General features: G+C 36.6%; 1 protein-coding gene across 2 annotated transcripts in view; it reads right to left on the bottom strand.

Annotated features, from left to right (window-relative positions):
• Positions 1 to 22,432, bottom strand: part of LOC110158658 (copine-3-like) — a 28,587-nt gene extending 6,155 nt beyond the window's left edge. Inside the window, exons 1-16 of one of the 2 annotated variants that reach the window (XM_055150889.1) lie at positions 22,276 to 22,432; positions 20,202 to 20,363; positions 16,915 to 17,094; positions 16,279 to 16,353; positions 16,126 to 16,197; positions 14,521 to 14,601; positions 12,969 to 13,058; positions 10,075 to 10,173; positions 8,274 to 8,360; positions 7,968 to 8,027; positions 6,228 to 6,361; positions 5,667 to 5,721; positions 5,320 to 5,371; positions 4,946 to 5,079; positions 3,543 to 3,779; positions 1,683 to 1,797 (exon numbers count right to left, since the gene is read on the bottom strand). In XM_055150889.1, coding sequence (XP_055006864.1) covers positions 1,687 to 1,797; positions 3,543 to 3,779; positions 4,946 to 5,079; positions 5,320 to 5,371; positions 5,667 to 5,721; positions 6,228 to 6,361; positions 7,968 to 8,027; positions 8,274 to 8,360; positions 10,075 to 10,173; positions 12,969 to 13,058; positions 14,521 to 14,601; positions 16,126 to 16,197; positions 16,279 to 16,353; positions 16,915 to 17,094; positions 20,202 to 20,357 — 1,623 coding nt within the window. In that variant the 5' untranslated portion in view covers positions 20,358 to 20,363; positions 22,276 to 22,432 and the 3' untranslated portion in view covers positions 1,683 to 1,686. The remainder of the gene's footprint in view (positions 1 to 1,682; positions 1,798 to 3,542; positions 3,780 to 4,945; positions 5,080 to 5,319; positions 5,372 to 5,666; positions 5,722 to 6,227; positions 6,362 to 7,967; positions 8,028 to 8,273; positions 8,361 to 10,074; positions 10,174 to 12,968; positions 13,059 to 14,520; positions 14,602 to 16,125; positions 16,198 to 16,278; positions 16,354 to 16,914; positions 17,095 to 20,201; positions 20,364 to 22,275) is intronic. The other variant, XM_020923171.2, reaches the window with a different exon arrangement.
• Between the last annotated feature and the right edge of the window lie 1,335 nt (positions 22,433 to 23,767).

Genomic DNA, 23,767 nt, shown 5'->3' with positions numbered 1-23,767 from the left:
GAGTTTTTATACTACTTAATTGTGTATATGGTGTTTTAATAGCATTATTTACTGTCCCTTGTCATTTATTTTGGCAAATTTAGTGCAAACTTGGTGAATTTGCAGCTTTCTAGTCAAAAACTCCTCTGCAGTTTCAAGTAGTTGGTGACATCACAAAAGACTTCCCTGATTACAGCCCAGTGTTTCTGATCACAAACACCTGGTTCTGGGGATGGAGTTTGAAGTGTGGATACCTGTGAGACCAATCACAGTGTTCCTTACACCCCCAGACCCCACCCCTCCAGGTACTGGTCAATTTGACCCTATGTTTGATTATCCTTCCAAATCAGTTTTCCAAGGAAGTAGCCTAGCGACATGTGTAACACGCGCCTTTTCCTGGGACAGCACGACTTGGACCTTGGTGGCGGAAAAAATGGACCGAGCAAGGATTCCGAGTCAGAAGCCAAACTGGCTGCGCCCACTGTGACATGTAAATATGAAGAGTTTTCATTGTGTTTGGACTTCGGTGGTTTAAATGACAAATTCAGTCACTCATATCACTGCAATAACTTACTGCGTCCATATCACTGCCTGTGGGTTTGGTAGTCGGTTTTTGTGGTGAGGTCAATATTGAACAAATACTTGATTTAACAGGCTTTTAGGTCCCTAATTTTGTAACGAAAGAGAAATCATAACATAAAATGAAGTGCAAATTTCAAAAATTAAATCAATTCAAGTGGCAGTGTTTTCATAAAATGAGGGCATAGTCATAATCATAATCTACGGAGTCCGACACGCGAAACATTGTAATACGCTTCAAGCTCAGACGTGATGCCAAAATCTGAGGTCCAAGTGGAAGTCGGAAGATAATCGAACGCAGGGTCAGCTCTGTTTGAAATGTGACTGTGGGCAGAGTTTAGCTGTTTAGTCCCACTTTAAGTACGGATTCCATTATTGGTAAAAAGTTGGAGAACCACTGTGATAGTTAGAAGTCAAAACAAAGATTGAAAGACCGTAAAAAAAAAATTACATTTGAAAGATGCTAGATTAAAAGGGGATTTGCCCGTCACCATTTGTTTTATTCATAGACTGTATAAAGAAGTGGACTAAGAGCATGTGAAGTTCTGCTGCAGCCAAATGAAGCTCACAAGGCTGTTAAAACCTGGTCCAGCCCTGGTCCAGCCCTGGTCCAGCCCTGGTCCAGCCCTGGTCCAGCCCTGGTCCAGCCCTGGTCCAGCCCTGGTTTATTCCTGTTCTTGTCCTATTTTAATCCAGCTGTTATAGGAGCGAATTTGGACCCGAGTTCCATATTAGGAAAAGGAATTGAATTACGGACAAAATAGTGAAATTTAAACACCAGGATCACCAGAGTGGGTTAATACGAACGTTTTAAGACCAAAATAACGAGGCTCACTGCAGCAATTACAGAGAGAGAGGCAACAATTTTTCAATATATAGTTAACTGGAGCCAGAGTCGATGGAACCGGAAGTGCCCCCACGCTTATTTCCTATTTGGAACATTGTCCATTTATTTATACAGTCTATGGTTTTATTCCAATGTTGCATTTAGTAGATTAATCACACAAACAACCACAAGCTGATAAACATGTTAAAATCACTTCAAAACAAAATCACTTAGCGAAAGCAGGGTTAGATTCATGCACCAAGCGACAGGGGCGGGCGGGGCTGTGAGGAGAGCCTACATTTCTATGGGGGGGTGGGCTCGGTGGGGGGCTTCAGCTCAAACAAATTGAAGAAGGAGGCCACTTGATCGGGTAACTCAGCCAGAACACTCTGGGCCAGTGCTGCTGTGCCTGCCTGCAATGAGTGCACAAGTTCATAGAGGAGATTCTGTGGAGCTTTCATACGGTGTCAATGCTATGGGCTGCCTGATATAACAAATAAATAAACAAATAAATATATAGAGAGATTTTTCCTCATATCCACCTATGACAATTTTTATTTTAATTCATTTATTTTGTATATAAAATTCATAATTGCTTTCAGTCACCTAAACACAAACAGATTTTTTATATCTGACATTTAAAGCCAAATCAAAGGCCAAATTTAATGTTTCCAGTGTATTCCATACTATGGAACATTCCAGGCAAAGGAAAAATATCTAAATGGAGACAAATAGGAACTAGCAATACTAGCAGACCACCAGTAAAGTTACATAGTGAACCCCCACACCTTATTGCATCCCTTTTGATGATTTCAGATTGTACAATGTGATGTTGTTATCGTATTTTTTGGACTATAAGTCGCACTTTTTTCATGGTTTGGGTGGTGACTTATATATTAAAATTTTCACACTGAAGCCACGAGAGGCTCAAGACTTGTGTGTCAGTATCTGCTGCTCCTATTACTCTTGTACCACTGTCACTTCACTCTACTGCACATGTCTCCTGCAGAAAGAGCCTCTGTCCTGTCTGTATCATGTCAATCGATCACACCATTACTTTTGTACCAATTTAAACAAATTTATTAAGACAACTGAGAAGACTGAACACAAATGCCACCAAAATGAAAATCATATTTAGCAGATTACAAGCTGCAAGTAGCAAAATATTCAGCCGAAAACAGTAATCGTGCAGCAGAAAGAAAGTTTGGAGTGAGCGAGAAACTTGTTGGATGGATTGATAAAGTCTGGAGTGAAAACTGAAAACATCCTGTCGGGATTCAGAAAGGCCGGAATAATTCTGGAGCTGTCTGAATCTGACAACAGCGATACAGAAGAGGAAGCGGCGCTCCGTTTACCTCCGGAGGTCGCTGAGTTGCTCAGAAGTGACACCGAGGATGAAGAATTCAAAGGATTTAGTGATTTGGAGTGAGATGGAGAGTTTGGTAAACTTCTTTTCTGTTCTGTTCTGTTCTGTTGTTTATGTTATATTTATCTGAAGAACTGTTCATATGTGACGTTAACAGTCTGTTGTTCTCTGTTCTATTGTTATTACTATAACTTGTCTTCCCAGGTGAAAAGTCAGTTCCTGGTCTCTGATTTTATACAACAATTTTCCCCAAAAAAGTGCGACTTATATATGTTTTTTTTCTTCTTCATTATACAATTGTTCTGGCTGGTACGACTTATACTCTGGAGCGACTTACAGTCCGAAAATACGGTATACTCCAGCTAGGGGTCAAGGGTCAGTTTTGCCTAATGATAACATTGTACTTTGACATGATATAATCAAAAGGGAAATTTGCAAATTTGCAGTTTGACAACAAAAACCTGCATTTGAACTAGAGATGCACTGATCCAGCTTTTTCAGTTCAGATACTGATTTCGATACTGTAGCTTCAAGTAACTTCAAGTAACCAAAAATTTTATAGTATTGGTGCCAATATCTGATACAAGTATTGAAACGGTGCATCTCTAATTTGAAAAACAAGCATTTAGCTGCCCCCATCTGTATTAAATATTATTGGCCTATGTAATGTTACGTCATCTGAAACCACAGCAGTTGTGTATCAGTGAATGTATACAGCCCAAAATTTGAAAAATTACACCAAAATCCCAAGCATCACCTGAATATACAATCAAAATTATAAATAAATCTTACATTCTGAAACTGTCTGAAGGGCACAAACTGCACGATGTCCCTCATGGCCGGTTCTCCCGATGCGGAGCGTAAAATCCCGTCGTCTCCGTCGAGGAACTCCATGGCGCTGAAGTCGGCTCCGCCCACTCCCACGATGATGATGGACATGGGCAGACGAGAGGCGTTCACGATGGCGGTGCGTGTCTGGTCCATGTCCGTGATCACCCCATCAGTGATGATGAGGAGAACAAAGTATTGCTGTGAAAGGTTAAAGAACAGTGTAAAAAAATATTACAAAACTGATAGAAAAGTTACAGCATTTTCCCTATCAAGGCTCCCGATATTCTGGACCCATACTTAGGACTGTTATGATAATTACTATATCGACTTCTCATTCAATACATGAAAACTGGAACAATACATTTTTGGAGTACTTATTGTGTGTACATTTTCTTCTAGGAGATTTTAAGTATCGATTCATGATTCAGCATTTGTTATTGTGACAGTCCTGCCCATACTAATAATTGAATCCGATTAGTTGAAGCACCTCAATAGTGGAATAAGCCATGAAATTAATAAAAAATATTGTGATAATTGATATGTTGCAGTGACATCGCGCTTGGGGTGTTTTACATGTATCTCTGTGATGGAATATTCATCAGTTACCATGGTGACGCAAGGCACACATTAGCACACACTGCCAAAAAAGTCTGAAAACTCTAGAGAAATACAAAATGGATTTAAACAGCGCATTTTCGGGATCCTGTGATCAATACGAGCGTTCATGGTCCTGTTTAGGTGATTTTCAAAAAAAAGGTGAGTGACTAATTGAAAATTTGGCTAATGTTAGGTAGCTCGTGATTGTAATGTCATTTGAGAAGGACTTGTTTAAAAGGTCAGTCCAAAATTTTGTACATAGGGCCTCATTTCCTAGTGAGCCAGAGTGTTGGAGATATGTGGAGATACTTTTTTAAATATTCCATCCAGGCCTTGTATTTGCAGATTGCATTATCCTGCCACTAAAAACAGTCTTAACCCACTCCACAAAACACCCGAAGCAAATCTATTATTACACCAGACTGTCAATGTAAATGTCTGTGCTGATAGAATAATGTTAGAAATAAAACTATCCTTGCATCGCATGAATCGTCGCATGTTGAGGGACTATTTTCTCAGCAGCAACAGAATTTTCAGACATAAATCCTTCAAATGCAAGGTTGGTTTCACTTCTAAAATTATTCTACTGACGCAGACATTCACATCAACAGTCTGGCGTTACAATAGATTTGCTTCGGGTGCTTTATGGAGTGAGTAAGACTGTTTTTAGTGGCAGGATAACTATGGCCAAGTAACAACATTATAACAGGGTTTAAAGCTCACAAGAGTCAATTTTACTAAAGATAGGACCTTTGACAAAATCATACCAATGCTGTCTGCTGCTGCATGGCCTGTCGTCCAAACTGAGCGACGTGGTTGATGATCGGAGAGAAGTTTGTGGGTCCGTAAAGTTTGACCTGAGGGAGGCACTGCTGATACGCCTGGACCACTCCCTCCACACCTGTAATGCACATGAACGAGTTTATGAAGACCTGTTTACATATAATTTAAGCAGGATAGAGCAACTTTATATATATGAAGAGACTTTTTTATTAATTGTTGAACTTTCTTCCAAGTTACATTAATCTGCTTTATGGCAAGTAGTGTAAAATTGTGAGAATATAGCCTTTTCTGCTGTAATGTCATGATTTAATAATTAATAAAAGGGATGCAGAGAAGATCTTACTGTTAGTTGACAAACCTGCACAAAATGGGTTTGAGGGGTTAAAGTTGATGGGAAACTCATGAGAGACCTGCAAATAGGAAAGAAATCAGGTTAAAAAATTGTTACTTATAACTTTCATGAGTGGAATTAAAATTAAGATGTGTTTGTGGGAACTGATAACATTTCTATGTAGATTATTTATTTTTGTTTGTCCTGTTTTCTACATTAATCCAGTAATTCATTCATTTACTCTGTACAACTCTTGTAATCATGTAAAGTGTTTTTGAGTTACAGTGAAAAGTGCTATTTAAACCAGTTTGTTGTTATTATTAGATGAGTGTGTGTGTAAAAACATTACAATTTATCTATACACAAACTCTAACCTGCCACGTTGGAGGGATCATGGCTCCAAAACCAAAAGCAGGGAACATCTTGTCACTAAAAGAAGAAAATAATTTACACAGAAATTAAACACAAATATAATTCAATACACATAATTCCTGTAATCCTAATTTAACACAATTTTAAATCAATAGACTGAACCATATCTCACATTATTCTATTATTAGTCACAAATTGTACAGAATATAAGATAGAAAGCCTTTTATTGTCACTATACACATGTACAATTTACACTATACACATGCAATACAATGAGACTGAAAGCAACTCACTCTTCAGTGCAGACATGTATGTGGGATATTTACAACATAGTATAAAAGAAAGAAGTAATTATGTAAGTACTAGTGCCAGACATAAAAAACAGAAGAGGTATTCAGTACTGATTATATACACAGAGGTTTATATACAAGGTAATACACTACACATGCAAAATGACAAAAGAATTATGTTTGAAAGGGACGTGCTTTGTATTTTTTAATAACAATTACACAAATATTCACACATACAACACAAATATAGCTCAACAAACATAGAGAACTGACCTGTCGTAGTCCTGGATGACGTTGCCCACGGCCCAAATCGCTGCCAGATACTCGTTATAGCCCTGGGGGTTTATGTAGTGCAGAGACTGGGGCGTCCTGGGGTCTCCATTGGAGCCTGTGAAGTCTATGGCGATCTAAAGAGAAATAAATACAACCATAAAGTTCAGACAGTCACATAATACAAACTAAATTATAATACACTACATACTATAATATCTATTAGGGATGGGAAAAGATCTCGTGTCACAAGATCTTCCTAGACAAAACTGGCACAAAATTGTACACACATGAGAAAAATAATCTCATGAGATTTCATTTCCCATTTGGATGGGCTAAAAAAGGGTTAAGTGTTGGTGAGCTGCATCTTTGAGAAGTCGTATATCCAAAAAGCACTGCTAAAAGGACAACAAAAATATTCAATGAAGTAAATACAAATTCTGAAACCAACTTTGGGAACTACACTAAAATTATTTATGTGTTAGAAATTATGTTGAACATTTAGGAGGGACGTGCAATGTGAAATTGAAAACTGTTTGGGGATCAAAATTATATCAGAGCCACGTATTGTGCTGTTGGGAATTTTTCCAAATGACTTAAGAACAAATACCCATTTTCATTTGCTGAAAATTTTACTTTTAATTGCCAAAAAAATGATAACAGTCTCCTGGCTCAGGCCGCTGCCTTCCCACAATTACCCAGGGGAAAAATAAAATAAAGGATGTATATCTTATGGAGCAAATAACTGCAAGGTTACAAATGAAGACAGATTTATTCATGGACAAATGGTCTTCAATTCAGGCCTATATTTCAAAAGGATGACTATCTTTTGTAGGATTTTTTCTGTTATGTTGTAGTGTGTGTGTAGTGTATATTATGAATGATAAATGAGGAGAAAATGTGTATGACTGTATCTATACTGTAACTTTATTGTCATTTTACTTGTATTGCATCTTTACTGCTGTCTCATAATTATGTGGCTTGCACCAAAATTATTCAATAAAAATAAGTTTTAAAAAAAAGAAATTATGTTAGAAAATCTCATTTTGTCTCATTCTTGTGGACCCAATCTCAAGTCTTGTCTTGTGAAAATTGTGTCTCGTCCCATCCTTAATAACTACACTTTAATCAGTTTTTAAAAAAAGCATGAACAAAGACACGTGACGAACAAATGTTTCAGGCTTTGTAACTAATTAAGAGGCTTGAAGTTTTCATTAAAGGTCCTATATTACACAAAATTGACTCTTGTGAGCTTTAAGCCATGTTATAAAGTTGTTATCTCCTCAAAAACAGACCTGGAGTTGTGTTTTGTTTCATTCACACATGCTTGATTAATCCTTTATTATTAGTCTGTCTACATCTCCAAAGCTCAAAATGCTCTGCTCCACTTTGCGATGTCACGAAGTGGTAGTTTTCAAGTTAACTGTTACCTTTTAACCTTTAGTTCAATAGAGGTTGGCAATTCCAGGTCTGAAATCATCCAAATGATTCTAGTGAGTTTAAAAACACAGTGGGGCACTTGTTTGTTGAGTTTGTGAGAAGAACTCAGCCTAAATCTGCAGGGTTTGTGTATTAAACATGTGTGAATGAAACACAAAACACAACTCCAGGCCTCTGTGTGATGAGGACACATTATAAAATAGATCTGATAATAGTGCAATGTGGGCTGTTTAAGCAGAGGCCTCACCCTCCTGTCTGGTTTGTAGCGATTGCACAAAAGCACTAATTTAGCTCATTACTTACAGTGAAGTTGAGTTGACAGCCGCCCATTATGTAATCCAAGAATGTGTACTCTTTTATAATCTGGGAAAAAGGAACAGAGAGCAGTGCTGGTTAATGAATACAGCAGTGAAGACATTATAGTATAGAGAAGTAGAGCATAAAAGAGGAAATAGCACATTTTGTACTTTTACTTAATTTCTTTATTGTATTGTAAATTATTACTAGTCCTAATTACATACTTTGAAACCAGTAGACTGAATAAAATCACACATATTATTACAATACTGGTCCCAAACTGCAAAATTACAGAGAAAAGAAAAGTCGTACCTTGCATTTTTTAATAACGATGACACCAGAGTTTTTGTATCCTTTCTTCTTTTGTTTCTTCTTACTGTTGATGCATTCAAACTCAGCCTGGAAAGATAAATAGGTATACAATTTACTAAGACTAAACTAAAAGACTTACACTGGCACTGAAATATACAGCTGGAGAGAAAGCTGCTAAAGGTATGGGCTCTCTTAATCAGTTATTAACTTAAAGATGCATTGTGTAACTTTTCACTTGAAAGATGCGTCACTTGTTTGTCACAATAGAGATATTTCTGCTGGAATGTCCCACAGTATTAGCCTGATTCATCAGCCGGTTTCACTTCATGGAAACCGTTTGACCTCGCAGCATTAGAATTTGTTCGCTCAACTTTTTTTACTTAACCAATCGCTGCTTTTTGGTCGTGACGTATGTAATGCACCAAATCCCGTAGGAAGAAGGACAATAACATATTTCCCCTTGATAAAATTCACCAAACATTCTCTTTGTTCCGGCTTTAAATCCTCGATCTCGGGAATCATTGCCAACACAGAATATATGGCTCTTCCTGCTTGGACTCGCACTTCCGGGGTTCTTCCAAACCATCTAGTGTATTCTGATTCCTGACCCAGTCGCTGGAGAGAAATGAAATTGATCGGAGGCACTAGGTGGCGCCAGCCTGGCTACCACAGTATGGCATTAAAATAATTTACTTTACATGTATTCAAATGGGTGTTTTTACTGCAAAAGGGAAAAGAATTTAAAAAATCCATTCTTGCTGTGAGCCAGGTCACCTCTTTCCACAGATCTGACCTGTAACTTGACCTGAAGGTATCACATGTTTGTCTCCGTGGAGAAAAATAAACTCAATGCCAAACCCTGGGACATTCCAGGCATAATAATAATAATCTCCATGAATTTAAGCAGGTGGTGGACCCTCCAACAGAAAGTTACATCGTGCAACTTTAACCAAGACGACAAATCTTTAACCCTGTAGGACTGGTCTTTTTGTCTTTGTCAGAGTAGTTTGCATAATTGTAGTTTTTAAATTGTAGGTTTTTTTCATAATTTTCCTTGTCAAAACCTGCACAGGTGCAAGCAATCAGAAAGAAATCAGATTACTTTTACTTACACCAGATGTAAGTGGCTCACAGGCAGTCCAGAAATCTAATTATAATCTGATTTCAGGGCATACAAACCATAAAATTTGATATGGGTAATCAGAGGGACCATTATCAGGAAGAAATTAGATGATTTTGCTGTTTTAATGTCATTTTAATAGTGCGACAACACAAATTTGAATTTGAATGTGCATGTAATCACAGCAACTGTTTACATGGCATTTCAGTAATCTGATAACTCCAGAAATCAAATAATGATAAGATTTTAAAGGTCCTATATGACACAGAAGTGACTCTTGTGAACTTGAAGTCATGTTAGAATGTTGTTACCTCCTCATAAATAAATCTGGAGTTGTGTTTTTGTTTCATTCACATGTGTTTTGTTTAGAAGAGATTGGAAATTCCAGGTCTGAATTCATCCAAATGAAGGTGTATGGAGTTTAAAACACAAGGGAACCCTTTTTGTATTACCACATGACATCACAAGGTGGAAAAGAGTGTTTTCTATTTGAGAGAAGAACCTAAATATGCAGGATTTGTGTGTTAAACATGTGTGAATGAAACAAAACACAACTCCAGGTCTGTTTCTGACGAGCAAACAACATTATAACATAGATCAGAAAACGGCGTAATATGGGGCATTTAAAATAAAACATAAAAATAGCCACCTTTTTTTTTTTTTTTTTTTAATAAAACTTACCGCATATGTTTGTGAAGCCTGCTGTATTTGGCTGACAGAGGCTTGCAATGACCCTATAAAGTCATGTGACCCGCTGTTATTGTAGTCGTAACAATCGATCTGAAAAAGAAGGAACAAAAGCGTGAATGGACATTTACGTGCGACCAGTAAAACGCCTAAATGATAAAAGTGAATGACACAAAGGCACATCAGACCACAGCAAAAAGGAAATACTGAAATGTAGAACTACCATCAGTACTATTACTACAACTGACAGAGAAAGAAAAGTGACAATTTCAAGCAATACACATGGTTTTTGTTTCATTCACACGTATCAGCTCACTAGAATCATTTGGATCATTTCAGCTCTGGAATCACCAATTTCTACTGAACTAAATGTTACAAGGAGCTGTTAAAAACTCCCGTTTCATGACATCACAAGGCGGAACAGAGCATTTTGAGCTTTGGAGATGTAGACAGACTAATAATAAAGGTTTACGCAAGTGTGTTAATGAAACAAAACACAACTTCATGTATGTTTTTTAGGAGTTGATAGTATTATAACTTGTCTTAAAGCTCACAAGAGTCAATTTTGTGAAATATAGCACCTTTAAACTAAAATTTTCAATTCACAAATAAATACAGTTCATAAAGTTTGACCTGTATGAATGACCCTTTTCTCTGACATGTGACCGCACCCAGACTGACAATATGTGTAAGCGGAGGAGAGTGAAATTTGCACATAGATCTTTTGTGCAAATTGTTCATATACGCAGGACAGTCGACAGAAATTTGGGGGCCTGGGGCAAGAAGTCTCGCATGGGCCCCCCTTTAATAATAATTAATTGGAAGAGGGTCCAATTCTGGGCTCAGGACAACAGACCCTTTTGTCTGTCTACTGCCCTGTGTATACGTGACACCAAAGACCAAAACATTAAAAACAAGAAATGGAATCTAAAGTTTATGTGGAAAGCTCTCACTAATAATAAGAAGTGTTGGGGAGTAACTAATTACATGTACCAGAGTTACGTAATCAGAGTACAAATTATGAGTAACTGTATTCAGTTACAGTTACTGTTTCAGTGAGTGGTAATTGGATTACCGTTACTTTGTTGAAATATATGGATTACATGGTGGTATTTTCCTGTTTTCACATTTTGGTCTATATCCCTTATTTGTTTATTTATTTATCTATTTATTTGGTAATTCCACTCATTGTCGGACACTAAACCAGGACTAAAACCAGGTCTAAACCAGGTCTAAACTAGATCTAAACCAGGTCTAAACCAGGACTAAACCAGGTCTAAACCAGGACTAAAACCAGGTCTAAACTAGATCTAAACCAGGACTAAACCAGGACTAAACCAGGACTAAACCAGGACTAAACCAGGACTAAACCAGGTCTAAACTAGATCTAAACCAGGTCTAAACCAGGACTAAACCAGGTCTAAACCAGGACTAAACCAGGACTAAAACCAGGTCTAAACAAGATCTAAAGCAGGTCTAAACTAGATCTAAACCAGGACTAAAGCCAGGTCTAAACTAGATCTAAACCAGGTCTAAACTAGATCTAAAGCAGGTCTAAACTAGATCTAAACCAGGACTAAACCAAGACTAAACCCAGACTAAAACCAGGTCTAAAACCAGGTCTAAACCAGGTCTAAACCAGGGCTAAAACAGGATTTAACAGGATTTAACCATGCTGAATGGACCGTGTCTCCTCCTCGTCTATCAATAATATTTTTAATACGGTTAAGGAAAGTCTGGGCTTTTTATTTTCTTTTAGCAGACAAAATATCTTATGTGAAGATATCCGTGTCTTTGCTACTCTACCGAAAATCAAGTAATTCAAAGTATTCAGATTACATTACTCACTTTAAGTAATTTAATGGATTAAGTTACAAACTACATTTTGGGGTATGTAATCTGTAGGGGAATACATTTTAAAAGTAACCTTCCCAACACTGATAATAAGTAAGTAAGTTTTTTTTTATTTATATAGCGCTTTTCACAGACATTTGTCTCAAAGACGCTTTACAGAGCATTATTTCATTCACTCTATACCACCATCACTCAGGCACACACCACTTTCATACTAGGCAATGTGGGTGAAATGTCTTGCCTAAGGACACATCTACAGTTTTTTGCAACTGGCGCACAACTGTGGCACCTGATTTTCCCAGTGTCTCCCATCCAAGTACTAACCAGGCCCGGCCCTGCTGAGCTTCTGAGATCTGATGGGATCAGGTTTCAACAAGCCAGTATGGTCAATAATGGGTTTTAAATTGGGGAAATGGGCCTCTGATGATGGTGAAACTGTATACATAAATGGACAGAGCTAACGTGCTTGCCGATGTGTTCCAAAAAGGAAAAAGTTCAGATGTGAGTTCTTCTGGCTTCTTCTGTCCCTCATTGGCTCTCATTGACTTATATTGGAATATTGTCGTCCCTCTCTCTGGAACTGCTGATGCCTCATTATTTTGGTCTTAAAATGATCATATTAACCCACTAGACATGATCCTGTTTTGTTTTGTTTTTCTCGCTATTTTGTCCGTAAAAAAAATCCTATTCATAATACAGAGCCTGGCTCCAGACTCACTCCTGTAACCGTGAGCATCGTGAGCTTCATGTGAGTGGCCCTGAACACTGTGGGTGACGTCATACTCGCTTAGTCCACTTTTTTTTATACAGTCTATGGGTGAAAGATACAGTTTACAAATAGGTATAAACACATTTATACCTATTTAAATGTGAATTAAAACAGACTTATAACAGACTGCATCTCAGACCAGAGACTTACGCTGTTCAAGAAGCAACCTCCAACTGATAAGTGAGCATCAATGGAAACAGACATAACATAAAGTAATGGTAAAATATAGTAATAAGCATTTAAAATAAAACAAAAAGTAACTTACCTTGATAGATTTTTCCACATCACAGTTACATAGTGATTGTAGTGAAACTCTGAAAGGCCTCCACACTGGATTAAGGTTGCATTTGATCACCTACAAAACAACAACAAAAAACATTAAAATTTTTATTTTCATTATTTACACCATAAGATGAGTAAAGAAAATTTGATGTAGAAAGTTTCTGAGATAGTTAAGGGAATTGATCAAACATAAACAAATGAAAAAAAATGCTAAAGTGTCAAGATCGTGAAAACATCTTGCAAGGACTATTAATGTAATATAAATCTAATATACAAAAAACATATTTATTACATTATTTAAAACACAAATTCATTCATTTCAGACGTCATTATTAAACTGCTGGTGCTGGACTGTAAACGCTGTCTTCACACTTAACTAGGAATAAACCCAGAACTAAACCTGGACTAATCCTGGATTAGAACAGGTCCAAACCAAGCCAATGATGTTCATTTTGTCTTCTTATATACTTTAACTTCTTGGGTTCTTTTTAAGGACAATTCAGTAAAGTGTATTTATCTTGTTGACATGTTTCGGCTGCTGCTGCGAGTCATCTTCAGAACTGTCCCCGGTGTTGGTGGTGACGTGTTGTATATCAGTTGTTGTTACTTCCTGTAGGCGTGGTCAGGCCTGATGGACCTGCAGGTCGCTCAGACTGACCACGCCTCCCGTCGCCCGGTGTCTCTGGAGGAGGGTGTCCCAGGTGTGTGAAAGGAGGAATGCGCCGTCATCATGGTTAATGCTGTCCGTGCCTTGTTTCCTGATTTCAATGGCCTCCTTGATCCAGCGTTTGAACTTGTTGTTTTCCGATCCAATGATCCGAGCCCCGTCCCAATCCATAATGTGGTTGTTTCTTTTACAGTGCTCTGATATGGCGGATTTGAGGTTTTCCTGTTCTGCTTTGTCTTTTTGTGTTCTGGTGAGTCTCCCTGATGATTTCGGATGTGAAATGCCCGGCCCGTTTCCCCTATGTATGATTTATTGCATGATTTGCATTGGATTTCGTATATGGCATTGCATTTTTGTTGTTGTGGGATTTACAAGGTAAATACACTTTACTGCATTGTCTTTAAAAAAACCCAAGAAGTTAAAGGTCCAAACCAGATCTACCTCAGAGTTTAACTGGGTTCAAACCAGGACCAAACCAGAACCAAATCAGGACTCGTGTGAACATAGCAACACAGCAAAACCGGCATCCAAACATTTATAAACATTGTGGCTTGTGATTTCCGTTGCATTAATCAAAGTGAAAGCAAGACAGAAAAAATGCAGTTCTTATCATGAGATGAATTACTAAATAAAAATAAAACAAACAAGGATGCTTAAAATAAAAACTCAAAACTGAAAGTAAAACATACGCACTATTTATAAGGCAAAAAATAAACACTGGTACACTACTTCTACTACTTCTATCCACCATTATGAAACAAGAATCTATTATTAATAACATATTTTCGATCCTTAAAATAAATACTTAAAACTGAAAGAAAAATTACACATTGTTTGTATGTCATAATAAAATACAAAGTTCATTCACCTCTGTCCTGTGACACAGCTGCCACCCGGTTTCAGTCTCTCTGTAAAACTCCAGGAAAGGGTCTGATTTACCAAAGAAATCCTGTGAAAAAGAAAAAAAACATTAAACTCAACCACACACGCAATCAAATAAAAATAGAACAAATACAGAACAGCCTTTAAAAATACATAAACCTGTATATTAAATGTATAATAGATTAAGTAATTGGTAATAAATAGCTTGATTAAATGTGCTGTACCTGATTTTTTTTCTAGTATATATATAATTATGAAGTGTTTTATTGTTCCAAAAATCAGGAATAGTGTGGTCAGCATGCTAGTTGTTGTTAGTATCACCATTATTAGGAGCAAAACTCTGCTCTGATGAGTCTGAAAGTTGTGAAAATTGTTTATAAACTCATCACAGTGAATAATTAGGACGCTCTGAATGCGTAAGGTAAGAGAAGAATAACTCTGGACCAGAGGTGGGGACTTGCAAGTCGTGGCTTGGACTCGAGTCAGACTTGAGTCACTATTTCTTAGGATTTGAGACTTGACAAAATGGACTAAGGCTCGGGACTCGACTTGGACTTGAATGTCAGTGACTTGAGAAGCACTTTTAAATCTGGATTCTTTTTATTCTGATCATAATGATTCACACTAAGATCTTGTCAAGACATTTAAAAAGGAAAACTTTACTAAATTAAATTCTACAACTCTTATATACTCTATAAATACTCATATACAAATATACTATGACTTTATAAGTACAATTTAGCTTAAAATTAATATAAATTGCAAAAATCTAAGCTATATTTGGTACTTTAGTTTAAAGACTTTAAATGACTTGAAGCTCAAAGCAGACGACTTGGACTTGATTTGGACTTATGGGCCAGTGACTCGAGACTCGACTTGGACTTGCCTGTATTTGACCTGGGGCTTGACTCGGACTTGAGGTCAAAGACTTGAGACTTACTTGAGACTTGCAAAACAACGACTTGGTTCCACCTCTAGTTTGGACCACTACAAAACTGTTTAAAATGAACTGGTTCTGTTTTTCATGTTTTTTTAGACAATAAAAATCTGGTACAGAATCTTTAATCAAATAAAAAACAATAAAATATTGTCTTAAAGGTAAATAAACCCCTACACTGTAATTAAAGCGTAATAGGTCTTGATTGCCTGGAAATCCAGAAGGATATCTCTCTCTGTATTTGCGATTTGTCCAGGTCTTGATGGTCAATAACAAAAAATTTATATTATAATGTTATTTCCTCATCAAACACTCCACCTTGTGATGTCATGTGGTGATACAGGAAGTACTCCACTGTGTTTTTAAACTCCATACTTCACTTGAATCATGTGGGTGATTTCAGACCTGGAATTGCCAATCTCTACTGAACTAAAAGTTTTAAAAGGAGCTGTAAACTTGAAAACTACAACTACGCGACATCACAAGGTGGAACAGAGCATTTTGAGCTGTGAATGAAATAAAACAACTCCAGGTCTGTTTTTGAGGAGGTAACAACATTATAACATGACTTAAAGCTCACAAGAGTCAATTTTGTGTAATATAAGACCTAGTTAATTCACAAAAAATAAACAAATAAATAATAAAATCCCAAACCTTTTTATCCAGATTTCTTGCTGATATCTCAAAGTCTACCACGCGGTTGTCTGTTCTTTCCTCCGCACAGATCTGAATTAATAAGTAAATAATTCATACGTTATTTCATGAAGATGTTAATTAACTCCATTAATTAACTCCATTTAAACTCACTGTGATGGTCCCTCTTCCTGCAGGCCTCTTGTCTCTTAGCAACAACGGTTTTGTGAATTTTCTGGAGGATACGATCTGGATATAAAACACAAAGATAAAAATAGGAAATGAAATATAAAATACACTTGAACTGAAACAACCAAAATGCAAAGAACAGACAAATAATATTAAACGCTAAAAGTAAAAGTATTTTTTATTGTTGTCTAAGACCTGCTGAAAAGACTGAGGGTGTATTTGTAACATGTTCCTAGTAGTTTGAGCAAATAAAAATATAAAAATAAAAACAGCTAGAAAACACACAGATTCAACCTTTTCTGTTTATCAAAATTCAGCACAAATCAGTATATTGGAAGCTTTATTAGGTCTCAAAATCTGCTCAAAATACTTTTACTTTTTATTCTTTTAGTGCATTTTTAAACAGGTACTTTAATACTTTTACTTAAGTAGATTTTTCATGTGACTCTTTTGCTCCAGTATCTGCATTTTTACTTGGGAACACAGCTGAGTATTTTTTCCACCACTGAGTTTGGGTGACGTGGGTTTGTGGGCTGAGCACTGGACAGAATCTTACAGCTAAACATAAGGAGGGTTTGAGTTTGCATAATGGCCCCTCTTGAAAGTATTTTGCTCATGTACCTGCCCCAGTGTGCACTCCAGCTGCCCCAGGTAGTCTGCGTCCACCAGACTGGAGTTTTCACTGTCGATATCGTAAACCTCAAACTTCAGCTTCTGCACCATCTCAAAGTAATAATCCACCATGAAGCTTCTGGAGAACTTCGGGTTCAGACAGTTCATGATTTTCTCTGTTCGGCCGATCTGAAACACACAAAAACAAATACATAATGTAGTTTTCTTTTAGAATACAACACATACAATACAATACAAAAGATAAATGATAATTGACTGTAACTTTCTGAAGGTGGCACTTGCATGATTCCTTGGAAACAAAGTTAAAACCATACCAACCTCCATGGAGATAAATACATTTTATGATATACTGTGGAACAGGTTCTAGATAGTTTACCTCCCAAGGTCTTATCAAGTCTACATATGGAAAAAAAAACTGGTGCAAATTTAATTTATAAATGTTTCGGGGTAGGTCAAGCTTGGTATTTTGGCGACCTTACTTTGGCTACTGGTTATACAAGATTTTATGTGATTGTTTTTATTTCGGAGAGAACTTTTTAATCTGAAACTCTTCTAAGTTACGTTTACAAAGAGTCACAGTCATTCTTAAGATGTCAGCAAGGTGCCTCTATTTGATGTCAAAGTCAGAGGAGCAGATACTTCGAAGCAAATTGTCCTCACGTGGTCAGGTGCTCCGTGTGTTTTCCATTGTCATATTTATGGTTTATGGTCATATTTTTATACAGCACTTTTCCACCTTCAAGGCTCAAAGGTTTTACAACAAGGAACCACTCACTCATTCACACACATACACCAGTGTACGCAGACACTTAAATGTCTTGCCCAAGGATACAATGACAGTATTCATCTGTGGGAGCTGGAATATGGGTCAGTGGATCTGACCACTCAACCAATGATGTTTATGTCAAGCGAGATTCAAACCACCAACCTTTGGATCAATGGACAAACACTCTAAAAACTGAGCTACTGTCGCTAAGAGACTGAGACAAGCGCCGGAATCATTTGGGAAGAAGTCATAAACTTCCAGCAGAAAGGCAGAATCCCAACAATCAGAAAGGATCATGGGACTGAAAAGATTCTTTCATTGTTCTCCGAGTGGAAGTCACTGAAGAAAAACGGCAATAAAAGCATAAAGCAATTATACAAATCAAAGCTTATTTTGTATTATTCAAATTTTCATTTAAATACACTGTAATTACCTTTTATAAGAATTTGTCATCATTTAATACTGTACGGCTAAAACTATGAACATCAAATGGTGACTCCAAAGAAAAACTGTAGTGAGCATGAGTCGCCTCTAAAAATTAACCACTCAGGCTGATATTTCACATGGAATATTTTTTCATGGATTAGACTCAAATAAAACATTGGGATGTAAGAAACTTTTTAAAAAAACATTATTTTGTCAATCACCCTAGTGTAACATAAACTCTGGGTCAAACTGTGGACCTGTTTAATGAAAAATGCATAGTAGAAGAGTTGGTGAAAGACCTCGCCCCTTTACAGATATCACAGCCAAAGGAACAACATTTCCACAGAGACAAGCAGAAAGTGGTCAAGTCAGGTTTGTGGAGATAGAAGCCCGCTCAGAATAAGAACACGTGCTTTCAATTTAGTCTGCGTTTTGGCTAAAATTTACACAATAGGGATTTAAGCTCTTATATAATTCTGTAAGAACTTCAGAACCACAGACAAGAATGTATAAAAAAATTACACTGTATAATTAGGATGTTTAATTCATGATTAAGATGCTGATTATTTTTGTCCCTACAATGACAAATCAAATGCGGTAATGGAATAAAGATAAATACATGTTCAGCAATAATCAATAAAACGCCTTTACATAAGCACCTATAAATATCTGATGGTCAAATTATTACAACAAACACAATGAATCACCAAAGGGATTTCCACATCAGAGGAAAAGTGACTCATCTACACCTGATCTCAGCTTTAAACCAAACAAACATTCACACCAAATCATGACAGAGACTATAACAATGCACTGTGCCTGGAGAGTATTGATTTTTTTTTATTTAGTCCAAACAATATCTTCTGTTTCAGTTGTATTGATTTTTTTTCAAATCAGAAATTCAGTTCACACACAGTGTTCATTTTAAACAAATCAAGGAGCATTCACATTTGAATAAACATTAAACTGAACAAAACTAGTAAAAGAATATCATGTATTTCAGAACTTGTTTGTAGAGGGCTGTAAGGTATTTTATTTTATTTGTAATTTTGAGTAGTAATAATAAAGTAATGTAAAGTGAAGATAGTAATTTTTCCATAATTATTAATGGAAAAGCAAAGTAACAGACATTTGGAAATTTAATATCTGGGTTTTAAATCTTTATATTGAAAAATAAACAATTAGTGTTATGATCTTATGTCAGGTGATCATCAAAAACATGCTTCTTTCTGTGTCCAGTTGCCAAAACAGTTCAGAATTCATTGAACAATCTGGTTTAGTCCGTTTCTTTATTTATCAGGGACAATGCATATAAAAACAGTGAGGTTATATCAAAAGTGCTCATTTCCAACTTCAGTCCCTGGACAGGTCGATGTCATAAATGGCGAACATGCCAATAAAAGTACTGGTGACCTAGTACTTTGCCGCTGATCCTAACTGGAGGCACTGCTCTGTCTGAAGGTCTGTTTCTCAACTTTGACTTTAATCGAAGCTTTGTTTAGCACAATCTGACCCTTAAGAACTAAAGAACTTAGCTGGAACTATTAATTTCTCATAAGGTGCCGTGTCTGTGGAGATGTTATTGTTTTCTCTAGAATGTTCCACAGTAGAGATTAAATCTGCCTCAGTCTATCTCAAGAGAGGCAACTATAGGCTACATTACAGGTCACCTCTGTGGAAATTCGTCCATATTCACACTGAGAATTATTGTATTTTTGAGAAATAGAAACACCCGTAATGAACAGAACAGCTGGATAAACGTGTTTAATGTCACACCATGGAACATTCCAGGCAAAGCAGTAAAATTTCCATGGAGACAAGCAGGTGTCGGACACTCCACTCTCGGCATTTTTTGCTAATGTGTGTATTGTTTCACCATGGTAACTGCTGAACTGCTTCCACCATAGACATACAGGCAGAACCCCCCTGCAGTGTATCTATAGACTTAGATTTAGACAAACTATATTGAACCACAAGGGAAATTACTTGGACACAGTAGCTCACACATCACAGTAATAATAACAACAAAAGATAAATGGTAAATAAGTATCAGAAATAGAAATATATTGACAGATTTCCTCACCTCGCACCACTGAGCGCCCGACGTGCTGACGTAGAGCACACACAGCGGGTCAGACTTGGAGAAGGCGTCCATGTCCATCAGGTTTTCACACGAGACGCTCAGAGACACTTTAGTGACGCACGGAGCCGCCGCAGGGCCCTGTCCCACCGCAGCCATCGCTCCCTGTGACACACGAAACAAGCATCAGTTTAATTTCACACACTTGTTCATTTGTTCATCTCCATATAAAATTCAACAGTCACATATAATTCTGGGATCTTTTCTTAAATTATCACATAACACATTGTTAAATTAAATATACTTTATTTGTTAATTCAACTCACAGTTGAGTTCCCAGGTTTTTCATTGACAAAATTTTTAAACTTTTCCATGACTTTTTCATGACCTAAAGTGAATTTTCCATGACTTTACGGCACCTACATTTGTAGAATTGATCATATTTTTAGAGCTAAATATGAATGAAAATACATTAACCCTTTCCACTCACCTTATGGTTTGTTATTATAGTTTTTTTTTTATTCAAAATCCTGTCAGTGCATTTATTGTCGTCTCTTTTAAACCAAAGGCGCATATGTTCAGAAATAATCATAAAAGCCTAATGATAACTTAACAGAACGCTGTAGTTGAGTGAAAGAGATACTAAAATTCCATGAGTTTTCCAAAACTTTCATTGAATTTACAAAATTCCATGACTTTTCCAGGCCTGGAAAATGACATTTTCACTATCCATGACTTTTCCAGGATTTCTATGACCATGGGGAACCCTAATTTCAGTTATTAATTTTAATTACATCCTTATTCATTATAGTAGTTTTGGCAGAGCTTGGACTTGTGTTTTGTTATGTTTTATCTTTTTTTTTTTTTTTACCTGTGGCTGTTCAGAATTTACTTTTGTACCATTTCAAGCTCTTCAATGGACTTGCACAACGACTTGAAATGCAATAAATAACTGGAAAAAATGTGGGTGTTTTGACCGGCAGTGTATGTTTTCATTTTGATCACAGTTACATCCATGAATAATTCGTCTCTGTGGTGTAATTCAAACCAGTCTAATTTCTATTACTTCTTATTATTCTAAAAATGTCTTAAAATTACAACACCCGATGACTTCACATTCACAAAAACACTTCTAATTATAAATATTAGTCACAATTTTAAGGCACTCTCAAAAAACAACCAAAAGAAATGGAAAATGCCTGGCCATTCTTCTTGGCTCTGGTTTAGTATGAGCAGAAAAAGACCTTTTGGCCAGTCAGACACACCCACGCGCTTCTTAGCTCATGGAAAAGGACTCAAAACCAGAGAAGAAGAAGTTAGCTATTGCATTTCGTATCCCTTAAAGATGCATTGCGTAACTTTTCTGGTGGAGAATCCTTCAAATGCTTTTCTTCATGGAGATGTTCTTGCTTTGTCCGGAATGTTTCACAGTATGGCATTAAACCTTTCTATCTTCATTCATGGAGACCAAACCAGAGCAAGTTACAGGTCAGATCTGTGGAGAGGCGAACCCGCTCACAGTCAGAATACCTGTTTTTCTAGGTATTTTTGAGCCATAAAACCACGACTGAATGGACTAAATCTAACGTAGAGCTGTTTAAAGTCATATTATGGAACATTTTAAGCATAGCACTGACATGTCCATAGAAACAAGAAGGTGACAGAACCCCAAAAGAAAAGTTACACAGCTCAGCTTTAAAGTAAAACGCTTAAAAATAAAAAAATAAACCATGAAAAAAGGCGTATTCCCACATCTAACGGAAGGGGGGAGGGTTTACCGCAGAAGATTTGGTGCAGCGCGCAAATTAAGTCGTTTTCAATCACTTTTACAATTTACCAAAACATAAAACTCCTTTGGAAGTGTTAGAAGATCGTAAAAATGTGCAGTAAAGCTAAAAATTTCTATCGCCAAAGCTTTTAAGGCCGTATTTTCGCTCGCGCTTATGTTATGACCACTCGACCACAGCTGTATTACCGTAACTTGTTATTAACTCGTAATAAACAGAATTACCCGCGTTAGAAACAGGAATAAACAGTTAAAAGGTGTTTATAAATGTCGTTATTAGTGGTTTCTTACCGTGAAACAGCGGTGGATCTGTCAGATAAGCGTGCGTAATAGTAATGTCCCGTTGGCACAGTGAGCGCAGAGGAGGGCGGTGCCAGAGCGCTCGATTGGATCACAGGGACAGCCCGCTTTAAAGAGACAGCTCCGCGCGAAAGGTCCCGCCCCTGCTGGTGAAAAAGGAGAATAGTGAAAGTACTAAATATGTAGTATCTGTTTTTGTGACACAGGGGATTAAGATTTGGAACATTTTTTTCTTTTTAGGTGATTTTGTGTGACAATTTTGGTTGGACTTTCAGTTTTGGCTGCCCAGATCAGTCCAAGTTTTGAGCGCTGTGTCCCCTGTCCCATCAGACTTATCAAAAACCATTAATTTGTTCCAGTTTTACACAAAAAAAGTCCCTATTTTTGACCAATCTGACACCTGCCAACAGTAAAGAGAAGCAGAAAAGTCATTTGTTTACGTAAAAAACCAAAAAATCTGCTTAAAAATGACCAAAACACAAACAAAATGCAGCTATACTGGCTCACATGTCATAAATGGTCTCTGCATTACAATTTTCCTTCATTACACACTTGTTTCACAATTTTGTCATTACCAACCACTAAAAAAACGGGGCATGGCCCAGATTTTATTTAGAAATTCTTGTCACCCTACTCTTGGCTTCAGTCCAGGGGAATTCAGTTATAAGTACATAAACTAAAAATAGAAAATTGGTGTATTAATAGATTATTAAAGAATGGAATTTGGTATGAACAATTGATTGATTTTAGGTAAACATTTTAGTCACAAATGTTGTTGTTTTTTTTTTTTAGTTTTTTAGATTAAACCAAACATAACTTGAAGAATGGCCTGAAATTTTTTGCAAACTCATTGGGCCAAACCGAGAGAAAAGAGGCTGGTTTTCTCATGTCCTTTTTGAATTATTTTGGTTTATTCCTTTAAATTAGAGCTTTGAAAATTCATTGCTTTGCACCATTTATTTTATTTTCATGTGAACTGTATACTTTTATAAGGCACCATTTTTGTTTGTATCTGAAAATCTGCAATAAAAAAAAAAGTATCTGCTATTGCGGCAAAACTTAAAAACTAAAATTAAACAAACAAACAAACAAAAAGTAAATCTATTAGGAGTAGTAAGGGAAGCCTATATATTAATTGTATTATATTTATATAATTTTTTTATTTTTTATTTTTCCAGGCATGGGTTTCAGAATGATGAAACATTAGGAGCATTTGCTGTGAAGATTAACATTTTAAACCTAATTATTATATCTTGGGATTGTTATTATAAATGGGAAAGGTTCTCAGAATATTGCATTTAACAGATAAAACCCCTGAACAGAACTGTGTTTACGTGGACTTTACTTTTATGGGACATCGATTTACATAAAGAGACATAGAAACTTAATCAGACACAGAAAAAACTACAAACACAGTCCACACAGTTCAGGATTTTAAGGATTTTTCTAATGACAAGTGCTGGCCATCTCTGTTGCTTAAATT

The sequence above is a fragment of the Boleophthalmus pectinirostris genome, unplaced genomic scaffold, assembly GCF_026225935.1.
Source record: "Boleophthalmus pectinirostris isolate CB_2022bp ecotype Guang Dong unplaced genomic scaffold, ASM2622593v1 HiC_scaffold_15, whole genome shotgun sequence".
Taxonomy (NCBI): domain Eukaryota; kingdom Metazoa; phylum Chordata; class Actinopteri; order Gobiiformes; family Gobiidae; genus Boleophthalmus; species Boleophthalmus pectinirostris.
Note: the sequence above shows the minus strand (reverse complement) of the source record. Positions and strands in the feature narration are given on the sequence as shown.